The sequence below is a fragment of the Callithrix jacchus genome, chromosome 15 (genome assembly GCF_049354715.1).
Source record: "Callithrix jacchus isolate 240 chromosome 15, calJac240_pri, whole genome shotgun sequence".
NCBI classification, from domain to species: Eukaryota; Metazoa; Chordata; class Mammalia; order Primates; family Cebidae; genus Callithrix; species Callithrix jacchus.
This window is the reverse complement of record NC_133516.1, coordinates 66,438,889-66,460,430: the sequence shown is the minus strand read 5'-3', so window position 1 is coordinate 66,460,430 and position 21,542 is coordinate 66,438,889. Positions and strand designations below refer to the sequence as shown.

General features: G+C 44.1%; 1 protein-coding gene across 12 annotated transcripts in view; it reads left to right on the top strand.

Annotated features, from left to right (window-relative positions):
* Nucleotides 1-4,537: 4,537 nt before the first annotated feature.
* SRGAP3 (SLIT-ROBO Rho GTPase activating protein 3) overlaps nt 4,538-21,542 on the top strand; it is a 267,844-nt gene continuing 250,839 nt past the window's right edge. For 9 of the 12 annotated variants that reach the window (XM_035276174.3, XM_078351588.1, XM_035276173.3 and 6 more), the window contains exon 1: nt 4,538-5,310. In XM_035276174.3, coding sequence (XP_035132065.1) covers nt 5,244-5,310 — 67 coding nt within the window. In that variant the 5' untranslated portion in view covers nt 4,538-5,243. Of the gene's footprint in view, nt 5,311-5,425; nt 5,664-21,542 lie in introns of those variants that run through there. The other 3 variants (XM_078351586.1, XM_078351585.1, XM_054245910.2) reach the window with 1 other exon arrangement.

The following is a 21,542-nucleotide window of genomic DNA, read 5'->3' as shown; positions in this document are numbered from 1 at the left end:
TTTATTTCCTTACCAATGAAACAGGGATTGAACACAGCCCTACTTGCCATTCCTTCCTCTCCCAGGATTATTGTGAGGACCACATAAGACAAATGATATAAAAGAGTCTTACAAAATATAAAGCAATATATACACACGAAGCATGTTGTCATCATCACTATTAGTTCTATTAAATTCTGGCATCAACTAGCTGAGTTCTGCTTGTTGCTTTTGTTTTGCAGAGCAGGGCTTGAAGGGCAGAATTATTCACTGAGCTGGCCAAAGATGCATTCGCTGGTAGCAAGATGGAGAATGTCACAAAATTAGTCATCTTGGTGAGGGGGAGGTGTTCATATTTGACCAGAAAAATAAAAGTACCTTAAACCAAAAACTATTCTGAGCACTTTTCCTACAAATGAAGCCTTTTCTTTCTACCAGGAAAAAAATTCAGTGGGTTTTGCATTATTCGGCTGTTATTTTAAGTTAAGCCTCACCTTTGGTCATTTGTGACACGTTTTCCTTATATTTTTAACCCCAAATTCTTTTTTTAAATGTAAAACTTTATGTTGAACTCTGTATTGAAACAATGTAATTATGGGGAATGAAAAAATAGGTTAATACTTGATAGCAATTATTCCTATGCTGATTCCTCCGGGATAGAATAGTGCTCTGGTTAAGTCCTTAGGCTCTGATATGAGCCAGACCTGGGCTTCAATATAATTAAGTTACTAGCTAGCTGTGTGATCTTGGGTAACTTGCTTCACTGCTCTGGGCCTCTGTTCACCCAACTTGAAAACAAGGATGATTTACAGCACTGGACTCATGGGGCTGTAGCAAAAAATCAGTGATAAAATCTACATAGAGTGCTTGGCCCTGTGCCTGTGTGGAGGGAGAACTTGTTAAATACTAGTTATCAGTATAATTCAGAAATATCTAAAAGAATTCAGACATGAGCCCCAAGGAAAGGGGACAAACCCTTCCAGGGGCTCTTCTGGTCCTTAGTGGATGGCATAGATCAAATCATATGGTAGAAGCCCTCCCCTCACATATCCACCAGTAACAGAAACCTGGTTTCTGTTACTACCATGTGAAGGGTAAACTTTGTGAATAGCAGTTGGTTCTCAGACAACAAGGAAAAGGTGGCCTTGCAGAGGAGGAGTCACAGGAGGGCAGTGGGAGGGCTGGGGTAGGCTGTGGGAAGGACTGGAAGGGTGAGAACCTGGTGCTGGAGGACTGCCCAGGTCTGATGTGGGTTCATTGTGTGTGGTGATAGATTTTCAGGGAGCACAGACGTTTTCCTCTTTTTCTTTCCTCTCTTCCTATTCCCAATCTGGGTATCTGTGGAGCCCAAGCTCCATTCCTAGGTCTAGCTTGGTTGGGCCCTGTATTAGCCCATTTTGCATTGCTGTAAAGGAATACCTGGGGTTGGGTAATTAAGGAGAAAAGCTTTATTTGGCTAGTGTGGTGGCTCACGCTGCAATCGCAACACTTTGGGAGACTGAGGTGGGAGAATTGCCTGAGACCCGGACTTTGAGACCAGCTGGCCCAACGTGGTGAGACCCCATCTTGAGAAAAAAAAAAGTAGAGTTTTAATTGACTCGTGGTTCTGCAGCCTATATAAACAGCACCAGCATCTGCTTGGTTTCTGGTGAGGCGTCAGGAAGCTTCCAATCATAGTGGAAGATGCAGGCATATCACATGGTGAGAGAGGGAGCAAGGAAGTGGGGTGAGGTCCCAGACTTTCCAACAATCAGATCTCTCATGAACCCGTTACTGTGGAGGTGGGCACCAAGCCATTCCTGAGGGGTCCGTCCCCATGACCCAAATACTGCCCACCAGATCCCACCTCCAGCATTGAAGATCACATTTCAACAGCCCTGAAAAAGAAATTATGTCTGTGAGACTTCTGTTCTATTTAAAGCCAGGTACTTTAAATCCATGATCATGTTGGATCCTGTGCCATGGGTGGATCACTATCATATGACAGATGAGGAAACCAAGACTCAAAGAAGGTATATTGCTCCATGAGCCCCACACACAGCTTGTGCACAGCAAAGCCAGAAGGTAAACCACTATCTGACTTACTCCAAAACCCAGCCTCTGCCAGGTGTCAGCTCAGAGTGCTCTGCCATCTTTGGTGTTGGTTTTGTGTGGATTTTTTGTGACATTCTTGTGACATTTCTGTGGCTCAGCACCCTACACATGGGTCTCCTAGTACTATTTGTGGATTTTTAAATTTTAATAATGGTGAAAATAGCTGACATTTACCGAGTTCCTGCCACCAGTGGGCACACAAGCAGGTTGAGCCACTTGCTCAAGTTCTCATGAGCTTAAGGCTCATGGCAGAGCCAGGAAAGAATCCAGTCTGTTGCACTCCAAGGCGTAGCTTTAACTCTCATTTTTCTTGAAAAATCTAGGATTGTGGCAGGGATGCTAATCTCTGTGCCTGTCTTTCTCAGGTAATGGGGGGGCTTTTGCGGGTTTAAACTAGTTAGGACAGCAAAGGGCCTGAATGTGTCCAGGGGAGGTGTGAGGCAGTGGGATGATGGCAAGAGCTGTGGGCCAGTGGCATCTATTTCTGAACTCCGTGACCTCCTGCCTCCTGGCTTGAGGTTATAATAAACCCCATGATTCACCAGTTGGACTTCTTCCTTTGGTTGCTCCAAGCAGGTCTTGTGCTTTGCCACCTGTGGGCCCCAGCTCACTCTGCGTGCTCCAGGAGAACATCCTGCCCAATCTCACTTCCCTTGCCATGCCTGCCTGGCAACACCCACTGCACCTGTCACCTCTTCTAGGACACCTCGATGGGCTAACCTGGATAATCTATTCATTTCTGAGTCCAAACCAAATCTTTTATTATATACTCAGAAAAAGGCAAATGGAAGGGCTGGGTGCGGTGGCTCAAGCCTGTAATCCCAGCACTTTGGGAGGCCGAGGCGGGTAGATCATGAGGTCAAGAGACCAAGACCATCCTGGTCAACATGGTGAAACCCCGTCTCTACTAAAAATTCAAAAAATTAGCTGGGCATGGTGGCGTGTGCCTGTAATCCCAGCTACTCAGGAGGCTGAGGCAGGAGAATTGCCTGAACCCAAGAGGCGGAGGTTGCGGTGAGCCGAGATTGCGCCATTGCACTCCAGCCTGGGTAACAAGAGCGAAACTTCGTCTCAAAAAAAAAAAAAAAAAAAAAGAAAAAAGAAAAAGGCAAATGGAAGACTATACCTATTTTGAGAAATTTGGGAACATTTCTCTCAGGAGACATGCAGGGGCCAATACATGTTAGTGACTATCTTAGCATATGAAATTCCTTGACTCTCTAGTGCTTGATTCAATTTTACAGAAGAATATTTATTCTACTTTAACTCCACATGAAATGGGTTTGGTCTTCCTTGTAGAATGCAGGAGACTTTGAGCAAAGTGTGGTGTAAGACAGCCTGGGTGGGAAGACAGCCTTGGTTAAGTCACTTCCCATATCCGAGCCTTTGCTCCACTGTCTGTGAAACAGTGGTGCTTTTACCTACGTTGTTTAGTTGTTGGGAGTTATAAAAGGGTAATAACAATTGCTACCGTTTATTGAGTTCTTACTATGCACCAGACACTGTGCTAAACTTAGCTTTGCATTCTTCTTAGATCTTCCCAAGAGCTCCTCTCATTCCTGATATCCCTTATCGTGCAATATTGTTTTTCCCATAGCCCTTAACATTTTGTATGATATTATATAATATACTGATTATGCTTATCTTTTTACTTCCTCTCCCAGGGCCTCTTTCCTCGTACAACTCCAGGGGGCACCATTCACAATGGATTCTACTCCAAGGGTGCTTTTACTAAGAATATTAGCATGAATGGTGGAAACTCCTGGAATTGTGTGATGTGGAGACCCGGGAGCTTCAGAAGGTCAGGGATTTTTGTGTGTGCCAGTTCTGATCATTGCTGTATCCCTGTACCCAGAATGGTGCCAGACCTATAGTAAGCATTCAGTAAATATCTGTTGAAAGAATGAATAACAGAGCATCCAAAGAGAGCTGATTTTACTGTCTAGGAAACTGACTTATGAATTTGCCCAGAGCCCCACAAGCCAATGACCCAGCTGTTATGCCTCCAGCCTGCCTGCTCTGCATGGCTTTGCTAAGCTGCATGCCTTTAACTCCTGGCATTGCCCCTGCCACCAACTAACTGCTCAACAAATATTGAAGCTTTTCCCTACATGGGTCAGGCCCTCTGCTAGACTCTCCCGGCATTGTGACAAACCATCATATAGCTGTTGATTCCAGAAATTGAATTAAATTGCACAATGCAAAAAAAAAAAAAAAAAAAAAAAAAAGGGAAGATCTTTAGTTTTTGGAAGAAAAATCCCTAACCCAAGTGCTAATGTTTGGAGTTTGCAGAAACCTCTCAAGCCTCACCAACCCGATTATTTTTCCTGCTGCCTTCCCTTTTGTAAGTGTTTCTTCCCCTTTTTGCTTGCAGTGAGTTCTGCTGTCCTGTAGGCTACAATGTGTCAGTTGTTATAAAATCCGGGAGGCGGAGTCTAGTGACGTAGGCGGTGGGGGAGCGCTCAGCCAGCCCTGCAGGGCGAGCAGTCCAGCCCTGGGTTCACCGGAGCTTAAGCTTTGCAGCAGGAAAACTTCCATCTCGCTCTCCTGGCTTTGATCCTCACTGGACAGCAGACCAGAGGCACTGAAGGGAGGGAGGATGCGAGATGACCGGTCCTTTGGCAACCTGACCATCGACTTAGCAGAGCCTTCAAAAGCGAGCCAGTGGCTGACTGCACGACCAAGGAGGCGCCGCGCCTCTCGTGGATGTGTGTGTGTGAGTGATCCAGCGAGTGTGTGTGCGTGTGAGGGTGTGTGTGTATGCCTGTGTGCACATCACAATTGTGTGTGTGTCTGGGTGAGTGTGCGTGTGCACGCGTGAGTGTGTGTGTATGTTTGCATGTGTGTGTGAGTGCTCTTGGCTATTATTATTATTTTTGGAAGAAACATCTTTGAAAATCTGGGGCAGGTTACTGTGCTCCTAGGGTGATTCTTCTTTTGCAAGAGGAGCTGACCACAGCAAGCTACTAGAGCCATTTCTCGGCCAGTAAAGAGATTTTTCCTCCCAGAAGGAGAAGGATTTTTCTCCCTGCTCTGCAGCCAAGTGAAAGAGATTAGTCCCTAAACCTGTGAAATCGACCAGAGCTGTGTGATTACCAGGGCTTGAGAGAGGACTCGAAAAGAAAAGGAGAAATAAATCAGCCTGACAGTTCCTTTGGCCACATTGGAAGATGTCATCTCAAACTAAGTTCAAGAAAGACAAAGAGATCATTGCTGAATATGAAGCCCAAATAAAAGGTGAGATGCTGGCTGGGAGAGTTTTTTTTCTCCTCCCCTTTTGTTTTTCTCTTGCTCTGGTCACCCCCCCCCCGCCAATTTTCCTCTCTGCCATTATGAAATGTTATGCATCAATAATCTTTTTGTGAGGAGGAACAGTGGCAGCCGCACAAGTCCGGACTGGTTTCAACTGCAGATAGCGCTGGGGCTGGGAGTGTGGATTATGGAACGGGCAGCAGTCTCTGCATTGCAGGTGTGTGAGGAGGATCCTACGCCTGACTTTAGGAGCGTCGCTGATACTCTATCATCTTGGCGGTGACATGTCACTCTAAGGCCATTTTGACAGTCACTACGTCTATCCCTTCCCCGCCACGGTAAAAGCCCTTTAATATTGGGGTTTATTTCTTACCATCTGCTCTTTTTCCCTCCCCTTTTTGGTTTCTGTTGGTGGTGGTGTTTTTGCCTCCGCCTCTTTCTCTGGGCTGGAATTCACATGCATGTGCACAGCGAGGCAGCATCTCTGGGCGGCACTTCTTTGTCGGTGTCTCTGGGCTGGCCTGGGTTGCCATGGATTAACTGTTATGGGGCATATTGATCCAGACTAATGCAGGCATTTAGGCATAAAGAGGAAGCTCAGTGAAGAAAATGTATTATCTCGTGGTGTGCAGCCCAATTACTCCGTGCCCTGGTGTTTAGAGTCATCAGCTTTCATTCAAAGCCAACACCTCAGCATGCCGTTTGGGCTGGTTGGTGCTGCCTAGCTTCTGGGGTTCCAGGAGAAGCCTGCCGGGAGGGCGAGATGACCTCTGGTTGCTGGTTGCAGCTTCTGTGCCACTGGGTGTATACTTATTTCAGAAGCCGCTCCCTAAATCCACTCTGGCCAGGCAAAATAGGAAAGGGAACACAATTGTATGGCTAAATGCAGGCTTGCTGCGTCCTCATTCAGGCCAGACTGGGGCTTCTCCCACCCCTACCTGTACTAGGCTCAGCTTTGGCAAGGAAAATCTAAAAGCTCCATCCACTGTGCTCCCCTTTTCTCTGAGCGTGCGCCTTGTGGGGAGCCTGGGCCCGTGCCTCTTGGTGTCCGTTTTCTTTCTGGTCGTGGTTCTCCTTGCTGCGACACAGGGTGTGCTGTGGCCCCTCCTAGAAAGAGTAAAAGCAAAATATGTCTTCAGTGGAGGCCTATCTTTGAGCTTATGCACAGACTGTTAAGCAAGTTGGGTATTTGGGGTTCAAGCGACCTGAGGTTGCCACACTTGCTTCTGGGTGCTGCTGCAGCTGAAGACCCAATGACCCAGGGAGCCGGGTGGCCTCCTTAAAAGCAGCGGGAAGGCTGGGCACCACAGCTGCCATACACGCTTCTGATGCTTGGGAAACTTTGGGAGTGGAGCAGCCACTGTGGGAGGGCTCTGTTTTTTTTTTTTCCCCAGTCTCACCAACAGCCTTTTTGCCTTTTAGTCTTGGTCAAACCCAGTGTGCTCATCACCTCTGGGCAGACCTGAGGGCAAAAGGAGCAGAAAACCCTGTGCTTTCCTGGTTTCCTGTCTTCGGTTTTTCAGTTCAATGTGGAAAACAGTGACTTATGATGTCTCAGCCTTGCTGTAAATTTAGAAATAAGCCCTTTATTGGTCAGAGATTTGAAGTCACCCGACTGCTCAACACCAAAGCCTAGTTTCAATCTTTGAATAGACTCTTTTTAGGGAATTTATGTCTTATAAAATGAATTTGGCCAATTATTATTATTTTGTAAAAATTAAGGTTGCCATGAAAATGCCATGAGAGAGAAGGGGATGCTGAGTTTTGGACAGTTCAGGTTTTATAATTGTTTTCTTGGTAACAAATGTGCTTATCTCATTTTGGAAGGATTGCTGCTACTGGGCCAGTGAACTTTTCTTCAGGGCCAGTTAGGCATTAATTGCTCTGGCTGATCCTTTTGCTTTTGGCCTTTCATCTATTATTTTAACAACTAATCAGCAAGTACCATGAGTTTCAAAAGAAATGCACCAATTACCATGCATTTCATTAGGAAATGTGTCCAGATGATCTTGTCTCTTCCAAACACTGAATTTCTCTGGATTCTGGTTAAAGGAGTTACATCTTATTCCTTTAGAATTGACATCCACAAGATTCAGGTCAGAATATGGCTGTACCTGAAACCCTCTGGAATCTTTTCTTTTAAAATTCTGCATGTTAATCACCATCATAATTCTTGGTGTGTGTATAGGGCCCTGCAGTTTCTATGGCTCATTCCCAGACATCATGACTCCTGGCCCACACAATATACAGTAGGGTAAGTGTGAGCTCAGTTTCAGAGATGAGGAAACTGAGGCCCAGTTAATGTTAAATGACTTGCCCAAGGTCACGAGGCCAATTTTCTCCAATGTGTTCCCTGATACATTGTTTGCCCGAAGCTGCCCCTTGAAGGATTGATGTCAGCCCCAGATGGCAGTTTTTTGGGGGAACTGGCAGCCTCTTGATGGAGTTCCATTGTTTACCTTCTTACTTTCATCCCGTTGCCTTTGTTGCATGCCTCTGAAGAACATTTGACCAGTCACCAAAAACAGTGCCCAAGGCCAATTACCTTTCTCCCTGGGAATCATCTGGCCAGTTGGATACAAACGGTTCACCTAGTCAGACAGATTTTTTGCTTTGTAAATTTTGTGAAGGGAACTTTTGATTTTTAAAAACAGTGCTGAGTTCTTTGTTGACTTATTCCCTTTTATCTCTTTTTCAAGAATTTACAGACCTAACAAAAAGGAATGTTTTAGAACAGTATTTTTTCTATTGTAAAATAGAAAGAAAGATTCATGCCTCTTCTTACCTCATCAGATACTTGAAGCCCGTTGATTATGAAGCAGTAGTAAACCATATACTTGCATGTTTCTAGTGATGGGGAACTCACCACCTCCCAAGCCCACATTGTCTATCATCTTTAGACAGCTCTGGCTCTTGTAAGCATTTTTTCTTTCTTCTTTTGAGACAAAGTCTTGCTCTGTTGCCCAGGCTGCAGTGCAGTGACATGATCTGGACTCACTGCAACCTCTGCCTCCTGGATTCAAGTGATTCTCTAGCCTCAGCCTCCTGAGTAGCTGGGATTACAGGTGTGCACCACCACACCCAGCCAATTTTTGATTTTTTAGTAGAGATGGGGCTTCACCATGTTGGCCAGGCTGGTCTCAAACTCCTGGCTTCAAGTGATCTACCCACCTTGGCCTCCCATCACAGGTGTGAACCACTGCACCTGACCCTTGTAAACATTTTTTTTTAAAATGTTGCATTGAATATGTCTCTCATTTACTTATTGTTCTATAGTTCCTTACCCTTTGGACTAGAGCAAAACAGATACGTCTTCCCTGGGACTGCCCATGGGGTGTGTGGAGCCTGGGATTAAGTTCCTGACAATGATTATCCTCATATAATAAGGTGGTTCACTACCACTTACCATCTCCACTCTCCTTTGGCTCTACTGCATACTGGGTTGCAAACCTCAGTGTCATTGGGTGCTTGGCAGATAGAATAAATGAGTGAAGCTGGCCACATAAAAGATTTGTGACAGCTGGCCCACCACCTAAGTGCAGGCAGTAGAAGAGGGCGTGGTGATGATTATGACGGACCTCAGAGTACATGTCCTGTCTAAATGGGCAGTCAGTACTTAGGTTCAACCAGTTATTGCTATTTAGGTTTAGGAATGTAGGCCCAGTCAGATTTTCCAATTTTTCAACAGATGCCAGAAATCTGGATGAAAGCTTTATGTTTTTAAAGAGGTTTTTGCCAAAAGGGCCTCCAAAGATTATACTTCAGTATCCTATATCAAGAGCAGAACTGAGTTCTGAATATGATTCTCTAGATGTGACCAAAGACAAGACAACTATCACCTCCGTTCTGCTGTCTTATATTAATACTTCTATTAATATAGCCCAAGGGTTGAATTAGCCTTTTGTGCTGCTTGCTCCCTCAGTGTACCATGTATATTGTGTCTGCTGTGTTTCTCCATACACTAGGCTGGGAGCCTTGTCAGAGAGAAGAAAATGAAATGAATTTAACATGACTTGTTCTTGGTGACCCCATGCTGGTGCCAAATGGACATTACTTCCTGTCCTCAGAGCTCATAAGTGTCGTTAACAAATATGTTCAAGAACCTTGCTTGGGAGTGACATCACATTATCTAGTCTGGAACTAGCAAACTATAACTTTTTTCCCCTTTTGAAAATTAGAACATTTGCCTGCCTCCAGCTTTTTGGCGCCTGTCCTATTTATTCTCTATGATTCCCTCAAAGATCACTGATAATGTTTGGTGATCTTATTTGTAGGCTTTCCCAGGGCTTCTGATTCATCTTGCTGCCAGACATCATGATCAGTTCTGCATTTATTCAGAGTTTCCATTTCCATTTCAACCTGATAGAAAATTGAAATAGAAATGCAATGATTGACTTTGGTGCTTTATTTTTTTATTACATATGCATCCATCTTCTTAGTAGCAAAAGTGTAGAGTTTTGAGGAAGAAGGGCAGGTATGGAAGATGACCACAGAGGTACATGTGTTTACTCATTAATTTCTGCATTAATTCAACAAAAATTGATTATCTACATTGTACCTAGTCTTGTGCTGAATTGTGTGGGAGACACAAAATATGTGATTCATTCTTTGCTTTCTAAGAGTTTTCTTGGACTATGGTGATAAAAATGAGAGAAAGAAGTAAAAAAATCAAAACACAAAAAACTTCCAACTGAGTGCCAGAATGAGCTGAATCTTAGAGTATATATTGTACAGTGATTAGAAGACCACCTTAGGAATGCTCACTGATTTCAACAGGTTTAAATGAAGAAAGCAGGCTGGGTTGGGGAAACAGTGGGGAGTAGTGGGGACTGTGGCCAAGTGGGGAGTTCATCTAGAGAGGGCAGCTGCTGCTCTGGCCTGCCCTTCCTAGGCAGGAATGTAAGCCCAGAATGGTCAGTTCCTTCAGCATTTCAAGGGAATCTGGATTTTTAAACAAAATCTCTTGATTTTTAAATGGTGGCTTAAAAATTTAAAAACACTTCCTGAACAAACATGCCAGTAGAATCGTTTTAGCCTGTTGGGCCACAGTTTGTAAAATATGGTCTACAAGTTGAAGTCTGTACAAGTCCTTGGTGATGGGGTGTCAGCCAATTTTCCTATTTTATTTTCAGTCATTTTTCTCTATGATTGGCTTGTGCTCTTATAACCACAAAAGACCACTTCCTTTTCTCTCTCTTTCATTTTTTCTTTTTCTTTTTCTTTTTTTTTTTTTTGAGACAGAGTCTTGCTCTGTCACCCAGGTTGGAGTGCAGTGGCATGATCTTGGCTCACTGGAACCTCTGCCTCCTGGGTTCAAGCGATTCTTGTACGTCAGCCTCCTGAGTAGCTGGGATTATAAGCATGTGTCACTATACCTGGCTAATTTTTGTATTTTCAGTAGAGACGGGTTTTCACCATGTTGGTCAGGCTGGTCTTGAATTCCTGACCTCAAGTGATCCACCTGCCTTGGCCTCTCAAAATGCTGGAATTACAGGTGTGAGCCACCACACCTGGCAACCAGTCCCTTTTCTCTGAATCCTCCATACCCTTCCCCTCATCCAGATCTTTCCCATTGTAGACAGCTGCCTTTTAGCCATATGCTTATCTAGCCTTTTCTTAGTGCATGCTTATGGAGAGTGAGAGAAATGGAGAGTGAGAGAAATCTCTCACTTTCTCTCCTTCCTCTTCTTCTTTTTTTTTTTGAATTAGGGTCTCACTCTGTCACCCAGGCTAGAGTGCATGGCATGATCTCAGCTCACTCTAACCTCCACCCTCTGGGCTCAAGTGATCCTTCCACCTCAGCCATCCAGCTGGGACCAGAGGCCACTATGCCCAGCTCTTTTTGGGTATTTTTTTGGTAGGGATGGGGGTCTCACTATGCTGCCCAGGCTGGTCTCAAACTCCTGAGCTCAAGCGATCTACCTGCCTTTGCCTCCCAAAGTGCAGCACTACAGGAGTGAACCACTGTGCCTGGTCTGCTCTCTTCCTCTTCTTATAAGGGTGCTAATACTATCACGAGGGACCCACCTTCATGACCTTATCTAAGCTTAATCCCTTCCCCAAGGCCCTGCCTGCAGATACCATCACATTGGGAGTTAGGGCTTCAACATATGCATTTTTGGGGGACATAAACATTCAACTCAATAGCTTCCACACTTTCTATTCTATTGAAAGTAGAGGTTTCACTGGGAGAAGAAATATTCTTAATGGTTTGCTTGATTTCCTTGCATTTCCTTGGTAGAGACGATGTTTCTTAGTGGAGGTTTGGTGTAGGCTGTTATATTGACAGCCATCTCAGTGGGGTGTGGTCTAGGGAGCACTTCCTTTGAGGCCCCTCCCAGTCTGGGGAAATTAATGGATCTGAGAGCTCACGTTGGCCATTTCTGGGGTTTTTACTACTAGAGGTCATGTGTTGGCGATGACCTTTCCTTTCCAGAAACTCCTATTATTCATTCATTCAGTGACTGTTAAAGCCATGCTTCAGGCTATAGCTTTATTTAGTAGTGGGAGGTAATTCTTTTTTTTTTTTTTTTTTTAGCTTCTATGTCTCACTCATATATGGAGTATCTTATTTTGTGATCCCTGTAACTCTGTGAGGTAGTCATTATTGTTTTCATTTTATAGATGAAAGGCTGAAGTTCAGAGAAATAAAATAGATTGCACTGGATTGCATAGTCAACAGTGGCAGAGCTAGGTTTAAACCAGCATCTTCCTCACTTCCCAGGGTGCAGGAAAGCAACATGCATGCCAAGGCAACAATGGTCTGCAACCCAGGGATTCCTTCAATGGGGGAAGTCTGGGGTGGGTCTTAACATTTGACTTCCTTCCCTTCCTGACACTTCCATCTTCCTGCTAATCCAGCCTCTCCTAGTTTGCACTTGATGCCACTAAGAGATCTGCCACTAAGGTCAGATCTCTTCAGTCCCATCCTGGGAAGTCATCTTTGGGAAAGTGTATACTGCAACTCCCCCCTGCACAGCTGGGATGCAGGCTGCCAGCTCTACCTCTCGCTAGCCAGCCCACCCCCCCACCAACCTGGAAGTAGGAACCAGAAATTGTAGGTGTCTTCTAGTCCAACTCCGTCTGTTTTTCATATTTGGAAATTGATGCTTGGAGAGGGACTCTGGCTTTCAGATTACTTTTAGACTGTTTCTCCACGAGGATGGAAGGTTGATCTGCTCGGTTCATTACTGTAGTGTAGCGCCCATCATGTAGTTGGTGATCAGTACATTTTACTGAGTTGAGTTGTTCTGGTGTGTGGCAGTTGCCTAGGGAGGAAGAGCTGAGTAGTACCTTGGAAAGAAAGATGAGGCAAGGGTGTCTAGCAAGGTAAGGATTGGTGAGGTCAGGAGGGGATGAGTTTAGGTTGCCTTCTGAAATTGAGTCCTAATAGCTGTGAAGGAAAGGACTTTTGAATCTTTTCCAAGTGAAATCAAGCCCAAGACAGCTTCCTGAGCCCTGTATTAGGCCGGAAGTTCTCAAGCTCATCACCTTTAAAATTTCAAAGCTCTTTCAGATTACTTTTACATTGTCTCTCCATGACTTTGTAAAGGTGCTGAGCTTGAGAACTTCTGGCCTAATACAGGGCCTGGGAAGCTGTCTTGAGCTTGATTTCCCTTGGAAAAGATTAATTCCTGATAGATTGTTGATGTTCATAAAATATCTTGGGTGGCCAGCAATGGCACTGCAGCTCTATTCTCTTAGTTTTTTGAATTGTGCTGCTAGTTTATGCTTGGGATAATGTTCCCTAAGAGTATTCCATGAAACTGGATATAAAGAGGTGTTGGGTGAAAAGAAAGTAGTTGTGTGCTCAAATAGATTTTGGAAATTCTAGAATAAATGGAGTGAAATAGGCCTGGTTCCCCCAGGACTTCTGGGAATCTTGCCTGTGTGAAGTGTGAATTGCTGAGTAGGGGCCATGGGTTTTCCTCAAACTTACTTGATTGTGTAGATCTTTTTCATGGACTAGCTCCCAAGACTGTTTTCTGAGTTACATTTTATAATATGTCAGGCTGCACAATTCATGGATTATCTGGCTGCTTTTTCTTTTTGCCTCTTGCCTAGTTGCCTAATGTTTATACTTTTCTCAGAGGGTAGTTTGAAGAGGGAAAGAAGGAAAACAAATGCACATCCAGTTGAGCTAAGTGGTATCAACATTAGTGCTTTGAGTTCACCTAGAAAATGTGAGTTTTGACATTTCCAATTACAGAATGCTCAACCATTGATTTTAATGGTAATTTGGAAACAACACAGTCCAGATCAATATGCATTGCTTGTGCCCATTTGTTTGTGACGGTAATGGGGTGCACGCTGCTGCAGCAGAGTGTTCTGGGTACCTTGAATGGAGCTGGCTCTGCCCCTGGGATTGCATAGCCAATGCCAGGTGATAATGGCACAGATGAACAAAGAGCCCATGTCCTCTTGTGCCTCAGAGTGAACATACCTCAGCTATAAACCCAGATGTACAAGAAATATATTTTTCTTTCTTTCTTGGTGAATCAGTCTCCATTTCACATCTCTATTCTTTTTTTTTTTTGAGACAGGGTTTTGCTCTGTTGCCCAGGCTGGAGTGCAGTTGTGCAATCTCAGCTCACTGCACCCTCTGCCTCTCGGGTTTAAGTGATTCTTCTGCCTCAGCCTCCCAAGTAGCTTGGATTACAGGTGCCAGCCACCACACACAGCTAATTTTTATAGTTTTGGTAGGGACAGGGTTTCACCATGCTGGCCAGGCTGGTTTAGAACTCCTGACCTCAAGTGATCCTCCTGCCTTGGCCTCCCCAAATGCTGGGATTACAGGTATGAGCCACTTCTCTCGGCCTTATATCTCTATTGTGCTGGGGGTGACAGAAATAAGTGTAAGTCAATTTGGGGTTTCCCTCCCTTTTCCTCCAGGGTTGTGTCCCAAGATCCAGGGGGACTTAGGCAGCACCAAGGCCCTGTGTGGACACCCGTTGTGGTTTATCATCAATCTACTTTGACAGCTACTGGGACATACTCCTTCCTATTGGGTCTTTGGTGGTTGGTCCTTGTCAGCAATCCTTCCTTCTTTCCTCATGTGTTCCCCTCCCGTGTTCCCCTCTCCTTGGCTCCTTCCATGCAATTTGCAGGCACTAGAGGCCATCCTGCTGCTCACACAACACGCTGGGCTGTGGGGGACCCTGGACATTTGTCTCGGGCCTGTCTTGGCCACACTCAGCACTTGCTTCTCCCCTGGTGTCTCCCTAGGGCTCTGCCTGGGGAAGTGACCTGGCTTCTCTCCGCTCTTAGATTCTGTGAATCTGTTCAGTGGTTCCCTTGTTACCTCCCTCCCTGGGCTTGTTCGGGATGAGTGGGGCAGGGTGCAGATTTTTTTCTTATAGATATTACAGATCCCTATACCTACATATACTTTGCTTTACTGCTTTACTCTCTGCTTTGGTCCAGGAAATTTTTACGCATGTGTGAATACAGTGGGGTGGGGAATGAGGGTGCTATCTTGGCTTTTTCATCAGACATCCACTCAAAGCTGTTATCCATGAATCTCATGTTCTTCCTCTCCTTCCTAAGGGTTTTTGAAAGTCAGAAGCCAAGAATTGACTCTCTCTCTGTATTATCCTGGAGGCAATGAACACAGAATGCCCTCACTGACTGAGGAGGGACCAAGGGGGTCTAAAAAAATATGGAGAAAACCGCTCAACATTTCAAAGTATTAACTACAGTGAATTTCCTTCCTTTTCCATCTCCTCCATCCTGGCCTAGACTGCCATTACCTCTAGCTGGGACCAGTGCAACCCGAGGTTTCTCAGGGTCTCCTGACTCAGAGCTTACCTACAGTCAGCACTTTGGGCTGGATCATTTGTCGTTGAAGATGCTGTTCTGTATAATGTAGGATATTTAGCAGCATTCCTGTCCTCTACCCACTAGATGCCATAGCATCCTCACTCCCAGTTGTGACAATCGAAAATGTCTTTAGACATTGCCAAATGTCCACTGGGGGCAAAAATCACCCCTAGTTGAGAATCACGGTTCTAAGTGGCTGCCCTGCTTCTTCTCCTGTCCCCATAGTCTACTGTCCCCACAGCAGCCAGTAGTAATTTGTATACCATTTAAATCTGGCCATGTCTCTTCCCTGTTTAAAAACCTCCAGTAGCATCTCACTATATGAGAATAGAATCCAAGCCCCTCATCTGAACTTACAAAGCCACGCTCTGCCCCCCTCTTTCCCTCCTCTGGTCACTCTCCCCTTGTCATTCCATCCAACCATACCGGCCTGTACTGGTTTTTGGACTGCTCCAATCTTGTACATGCATTGGGCCTTTGCACTTAGCTTTTCCCTCTTTCTGCAGTGGTCTTGCCCTGGATTACCACTTGACTGGCTCCTTCTTGGTGTTCTGCTTTGAGGTTGCATGCCACCTGCTGCCTAACCCATCTTAAGTGGCCAAACAGCAACTTAAGATTAGCTGACCTGAATTCTTAACAGAGCACAAAAAGCTGTATGATATTTTTCGTGCTTTCTTTGTTTCTTCTCTTCACCAGGACTGAAACTCGATAAGAAGTTTGGTTTCTCTTGTTCATTAGTGTTTTTTGGCACCTAGAACATCCATTGTGCCGATGGTTACAATTTTTGTTGAATGAATGAACGAATATAGGTATTCTTGTGAGGGACTTTGCATACAAGAATGCATAGATATTATGTTTTGGGGTGCATGCTGAAGCAGATTCAAGCTTTCTGCAAACCCTGCCTGAGAGGTAATTCAGGAAGATGAAAAATCCCAAGATGGGACAATTGTATCCATGCAGAGCCACCCAACGGATGACTTAGAAGGAAGTGAAATGAACAGGTGGCCAGTTGCAGAAATACTGCAGGGAATCTGGCATATACTCTATTAATTGACTTCCTAGTATGTGTCTGAGATGGGGACACAGAAATAGTTTCATAGTTTTATGAAACTTATGAGTTTTATCAAAGATAAGAATGGGAACTATATTTCACCAATTTTTGTGTCCCCATCTCAGACACATAGTTTTATGAAAAGACAGTGTTAGTCTCTTCTTGCACTGCTATAAAAAAATAGCAGTGGAGACTGGGTAATTTATAAAGAAAAGGGGTTGAATTGGCTCACAGTTCAGGAGGCTGTACAGGAAGCATGATGCTGGCATCTACTCAGCTTCTAGGGATGGCTGAGGAAACTTACAATCATGGTAGAAGGTGAAGGGGAGGCAGGTACATCTTCCATGGCAGGAGTAGGAAGAATAGGTGGGGGGTGGTGCCACACACTTTTAAACAGCCAGATCTCCTAAGAACTCACTCACCATCATGAGAACAGCACCAAAGGGATGGTGCTAAACCATTAGTGAAGGATCCATCCCCATGATCCAATCACCTCCCATCAGACCCCATCTCCAACACTGGGGATTATAATTTGACATGAGATTTGGGCGGGGACACAGATCCAAATCATATCAGACAGATATAAAAATAGGTGAATAAATTGTGACACAGTATAGTACGTACTGGTACAGTGATGGAATCAGGCACTGTGGACACTTAGAATGAAAGTTGCAGCCTTACCAGGGAGAGCTAGAGAAATTCTTATAGAAGAAAGATCTTTTGGGCAGGATTTTAAAGGATGGTAGAAGCTCTCCAGGTGACAAAAGACATTACATGAAGAGAAGACAGCATATGCAAAGGTATAGGGGTCACAAAAGGGCCAGGACACTTGAGAAATGGTGAAGAGTTTGAGGTGGCTAAAACTCTGAGTAGGTGGAATGGAGTGGCGGTGGAAGATGAGGCTGGAAAGGAGAAGAGCTTGAAGTTCCTGTCTGATCATCAGATCCTGTAAATATTTAACCTTGAAAATGGTATGGATGAGAGTTTTATTTATTTGTTGTGGTAAAATATACAAACACAGAGTTTACCATCTTACCCATTTTTAATTGTGCAGTTCAGTGGTACTAAATGCATTCGCATTACATGCCACGCATCTTCATAACTTTTTTCATCTTGTAAAATGCAACTCTGTACCCATTAAACCATAGCTCCTCATTCCCTCCTCCTCCCAACCCCTGGAAGCCACTTTTCTGCTCTTTGTATGAATATGACTGCTCTAAGGAAAAATAAAAGAATCTAGAAGCCCCTATCTGAAATAACTACTATAAACATCTGATGTATTTCCTTCCAGACTTTGCATCTCTATCAATAAAATTTGTTGTGTATCTCTGTATATAACAAAAATGGGATCATAGATTTTTAATGCAGATTTATAAAAATAAGGCTGATAGGAAAATAATCATAGGCCCATAGGCTTAGGGCTTGAAATAGAGAAAAAACAGTTTGTCAAGTAAGAACATCAATATGCATGACGTCCCACGTCCGTTTTGATGGTCCTTTAGGGAGGGGACACCACTCTCTCATGGCAACTGGCTTGTGTTGGCCACTTCTGTCTCAGGTCTTTGTGATTTGGGTAAAACTGGAGAGAACTGAGCTCTCTCATCAAGAACTTCCCGCCCTGCCACATCTGTCCCAGCCACTTTCAGCCAGAATCTCCCCCCTTCCTATCCCTGGCAGTCTCACTTCCCTGTTGGTCATAGGCAGCAGTTTCTGTCTTCGGCAGTAAGTGCTAAAGTGAGAGGCTTGTCTAGGGCAAAGGTTCCTGATCTTGCTCTGACCAGCAGGAATGCTGATTCTCAGCATCTGGAGACCCTCCCTGCTGGTCCCTCTTCCCTGGCCTACCCTTCCTTCCCTCGTTGTTGCTCTCTGTGGGTTTTCCTGGCTGTTGTGGTACTTTCTGGATTCACAATTGTCTGCTCCTGGCAGATGTAGCCTGCCATCCCCTTGCTTTCGATTCCTGGTGAGAACACTTTCAAAGTATGTTAATATAGATCAGTAAGTTTTCCAACCATTTGTCAAGTAGAAAGGCCTGGATTCCTGTAGCAGGGGTAGAGTTCTCACTGAGAGATTCAAGCTCAACAGGATGTGACAGTTCCTTAGGGGACACTCTATAGCTTATAGTGCCTTAAGTGGGTCAAAGAGGTGCATAAGAAGACTCTTACCAATGAAACACCTCAGCCACCTTCAGGGACTTGAAAGAATGGATGTCATTTCTATGATTTAAGTACTAAAGAATGTGAACTGGCCAAGAAAATGGCTGTTCTCCAACTCAGTGTCTTGGTAGGACACTTCCAAGCAGAGTTGGCAGCCATAATGTCTTTACTTGAATCAGTGGCCTCTCCAGACAGGATGCTTTGGGTCTCCAAAAGATCTATCACCTTTGGGAAACTGAGGCAGAACAATAGTCACTCTCTGGCTTCTGACATCTTATACTTGATTACTCCTTGAACTTTTGCTCTGACCATCTGGAACCCTGACCATTTGCCTGGTTGTGGTCACTTGAATTTATTTGTCCCTTGACCCTCAGCTAATCTAGGGCTCCATCCTTGGCCTGATTCTCCTGGTTCAGGCCCCACTTTGAGCATCTCTGTCTTGCTGGATCTTGTACTTGGCGTAATAACACCATTGAAACGCTGCTCCAAAAATGGCAGAGGCTCTACTGCTCTTTGCCAGAAACAGAATTATGTTACTGGGAATTGTGCAAAAGAAATGCTGAGATTGTGGTGAGCCAGTTTACGTAGATTGAGCTCCTACTATGTTCTTTGCCCTCATAGACTTTATAATTCTGTGGGGAAGACAAAGGATAATTTGTAATTACAAAAGTGTTGAGTGTTATGGAAGGAGTGGTGCAGTGTGTGCGAGGGAATCAAATGGATCTAAAGCTAAAAGTGCTGCGGGTGATTTTCTGATATTGAGCTGTAAAGTTGAATTGTATTGGCTAAGCTTACCTCACTATCATTATTTCCTGAGCTCTTTACAATCTAGAAAGAACCATCTTTCCATTTAGAGAAGGGTCAGAAGTTATGAAAATATTTAAGGGGTCGGAAAGATCAGTGCGTCTAAGAGAAACACACAACTCCCAGCGTAAAAGATAAAAGTGGTTCCAGAAAGGGAATTTTATAATAGCTCTATTCAGGATGGCAAATACCATGTGGGATAAGTGCTTTTAAGGTGGAATTAAAGCCAGGGATCAGCTGAAGAGGATTGAAACCTACCTTTGCTGGATAGAATGAAGCTAAAGGCACAGAGGTAGATGAGACAAGAAAGTGGAACGTGAAAGGAGGCAGCTGTGAGACCCTGGGTAGAATTGCCCAGACCTGGGTTCAATCATGGCTCATGGTGAATCAGCTGAATGACCTTGGATGAAAAGTCATTAACTTTTCTGAGTTTCAGTTTCCTCATGTGAAAGAAGGACATAATAACACTTCACTGTATGTGTGTGATTAATTGAAATAAAGTCAGAATTTCCAGCACAGTGCCTGGCACACAGTGGCATTAATTTAATGCTGGAAATGTTGACTAAACCAGTTAGTGGAGCACCAGCATTCAGAGTCCTGGAGGGTGATTCTGAGCCAACAGGTGAAGCCATTGTTAAGTGCACCTGGTTGGGAAGGAGAGTAAGGTGAGACAGTACTAGAAGACGTCAGGAGACGTGGAGTAGTTGCCAGCATGGGTAGCTGGGAAGAGAATTCTGGTAAGTGTGGACAGGCATGATACTTTCTTTGCCTACTATGTATGTGTTTCTCCCACTGTGGTTCCTGGACCACCTGCATCAGAATCACCTTAGAGGAACTTGTAACAAATTCAAGGAGCTTGAATTCTAGGAACGGCCCCAGACCAATTGAATCAGAATCTCTGTAGGGAGGTCGTGGGTGGACCCTGGGAATCCGCATTTTACAAGTGCCCGAGAGTTCATGAACTTAATGTACTTGTCCTTGGTCTGTAGTGAACTCTCCAGCTTGGCTGAGTATCCTTTTTTGAAGGCAAAAGGACATTTAATAATTAAGTACACTATTGCTGAGTGAGGGGGGAAAGTAACACCCAAAGTGTGTGTGTGTGTATGTGTATTATAAGTTTAAAAATAAGAAATCTATGTCCTTCTATATTTAGATATGTATAAAAAGAGTCTTATGGTTCTTGATGATTGGTAATGAGGTTTACCCTTGGGGACTAGGGATGGAACAGGATGATAGTGATGGTGGACAGTGGAAAGAAGACCTTTTAATCTTTATACTGTTTAATTTTGATTGGCTTCTGAAAAAAAATTAGCATGTATTACTTTTCTGATTTGAAATCCCACAAAGTTGACAATAAGTAAGGACTTTCTTGGCAAAATTCCTGCTAGAGAGGATGCTCAGATATCAGCTGAACTGTAAAAGAAAGAAAGTGAAACCTGCAAGAGCTACTTAAGTTATGCTGAACTTATTGTGGTGCTCATTATGTAGTGTAAGGATGATTGCTGAAATGAAATGTAATATGTTACTGAATTATTCCCCCATGTAGTAGGAAAATGATTTTCCATACTCTTTGAAAACTTTGAAAGATGGGTAGAGGAGTGGAAAAGTCCAGCTTAACCTTTCAATTTACTGAGTCTCAATCAGGAGCCATCACGATGCTGTGACCAGAGTCTGGGGTTTAAACTCATAAGACCTGACTTTCCACTTCTGATCTATCTAATAAGCCAGTCACGTTTGCATTCTTCATTCTGCATCTTGGCTTCGTCACCTGTGAAATGAGGGTGTTATCAACCTTAAAGAGTAGTTACTGTGAGGATCAAATGAGGTGGTATGTGAGAAAGTAAATTCTCAAGTGCTGCAGAAACGTTCATTATTTCTATTTTTTGTCCCACTCCTCCTTTGGACATGCTGCTATTACAGTGGTGTTGTTTATGTGTCTGTCTCTCTGTGAGCTCATTGAGTGCAGAGGCCTTGTTTTATTCATTCCCCAATTCTTGTGCTTAGGGCCTGCCACACAGGAGGCATTCAAAGTAACTTCTGGAATAGCTATCAAGGAGAGAAAAATACATGCACAGTTTGGTGTAGGCCTATAAAAATATTAAGATAGTCTTCCAGAAAACATTATCTTCCATTTCTATTTAAAGGAATTAAAAAAAATTATCCAAGTCCACAACAGAAATTGTATTGCTAGGAGAAAATAAAGAACTTCATTAAGGAAAATTTAATTGCCCAGTTTTCTAAAGAGACAGAACCTCATCTCTCCATCCTCATTACTGCCAAATGGGTGATGGCCATTTCCAAGGAGGGCAAGATGAATGACAAGGGATTGTGAGAAGGCAAATCCTAACACTCCTGGAGAAAAGTCTCCCAAGAAACGAGAATGCCCCTGC